The sequence below is a fragment of the Egretta garzetta genome, unplaced genomic scaffold, assembly GCF_000687185.1.
Source record: "Egretta garzetta isolate BGI_Z169 unplaced genomic scaffold, ASM68718v1 scaffold740, whole genome shotgun sequence".
NCBI classification, from domain to species: domain Eukaryota; kingdom Metazoa; phylum Chordata; class Aves; order Pelecaniformes; family Ardeidae; genus Egretta; species Egretta garzetta.
The window spans coordinates 1,592-2,766 of NW_009258397.1; the positions used below are offsets into that span (position 1 = coordinate 1,592).

Here is a 1,175-nt window from a genome sequence, read left to right on the forward strand (position 1 = left end):
GACTCCCCCCTTCAGTGGAGAACGGGTTTGGGGCCAAACGCCTCGATTTGTGCAATTGGTTTTGGCGGGAAGCTTCGGCGCTTCATGTTCCATGGAAAATTCAGCACTTGGCAGGTGGCCAATGTGCCGAAATCCATGGATTTTGGGGGCTGGACAGGTCTTGGGGGGGTGGTGTATTATTTTATGGGGTTTTGGTTCGGTTTTTCCTTTTCTTTTTCTGTTCCTCTTTTTTTTTTTTGCTTTTTTTTTTTTTTAATTTTCTTGGAGCTGGAGGGGCACCGCATGTTTTCCTACCCTCCCCCCCAGAAAAATCCAGGCGTGGGTGTGCCCAGCTGAGGTGGGACACATAGGGAGGCATGGAAATGAGGAACTGGCGGAGGGCTGGGCAATGCCTACAGAATTCTGCCTCCTGCCTATTTCCCGCTGGACAAAGACCCTCAGATGGAGCCATAACGGGAACCCCCCTCCTATCCACCCAAATAACGAGGCTGGGCGCATTTGCGTGTGCTTAATTTGGGTATTTATTGACGTTGACCTCTTCTTCTTGCGATGCCGCTTTGATGGCGCTGGGTTTTCTTTTGATTTTGCCGAGAGAGAAGTGTGTGTGTGTGGGTGGTGCTGGAAAGGGTTAAACTGAGGCATTCATCCCGAAATTCCTCATTCGTCCTTTCAACTCCTTCCGGTCTGTAACCGCGCGCAGATCACTGACCCCAAAACACCGCGATTCGAAGTCCCCCATGAGCACGTGGCACCTTTCAGCGGCCAGGGAGCCTCCGACTTAAAATATAAAGTTGACGTCCAGCAAAATCCCTTCGGCATCACGGTGACGCGAGCAAGCAATGGAAAAGTTTTGTGAGTAAATTTGGGGGAGGAGGGAGGGGCCTTTTTTGAGCTGTTGAATTACGGAGCCACCCGCTTGCTCGGGAGGTTGGTGTTGCTTCTGGGGGGGGCCTCTTGGGCCTGGGGAGCACTTCTTCCCAGGGATAAGTGGGGTCATAGAATCATGGAATTATGGAATGCTTTGGGTTGGAAGGGACCCCCAGAGGTCACCCAGCCCAACCCCCCTGCAGGAGCAGGGACACCTTGAACCACATCAGGTTGCTCACAGCCCCGTCCAACCTGGCCTGGAATGCTTCCAGGGATGGGGCCTCCACCCCCTCTCTGGGCAACCCCCG

At 53.4% G+C, this 1,175-nt stretch overlaps 1 protein-coding gene across 1 annotated transcript in view; it reads left to right on the plus strand.

The window, feature by feature from the left end:
- The window catches only part of LOC104129726 (maltase-glucoamylase, intestinal), a gene marked incomplete at its 5' end in the record, with an annotated part of 53,605 nt that overhangs the window by 1,028 nt on the left and 51,402 nt on the right, over window positions 1–1,175 (plus strand). Inside the window, 2 exon segments of the mRNA XM_035898259.1 lie at window positions 16–77; window positions 701–852. Coding sequence (XP_035754152.1) covers window positions 16–77; window positions 701–852 — 214 coding nt within the window.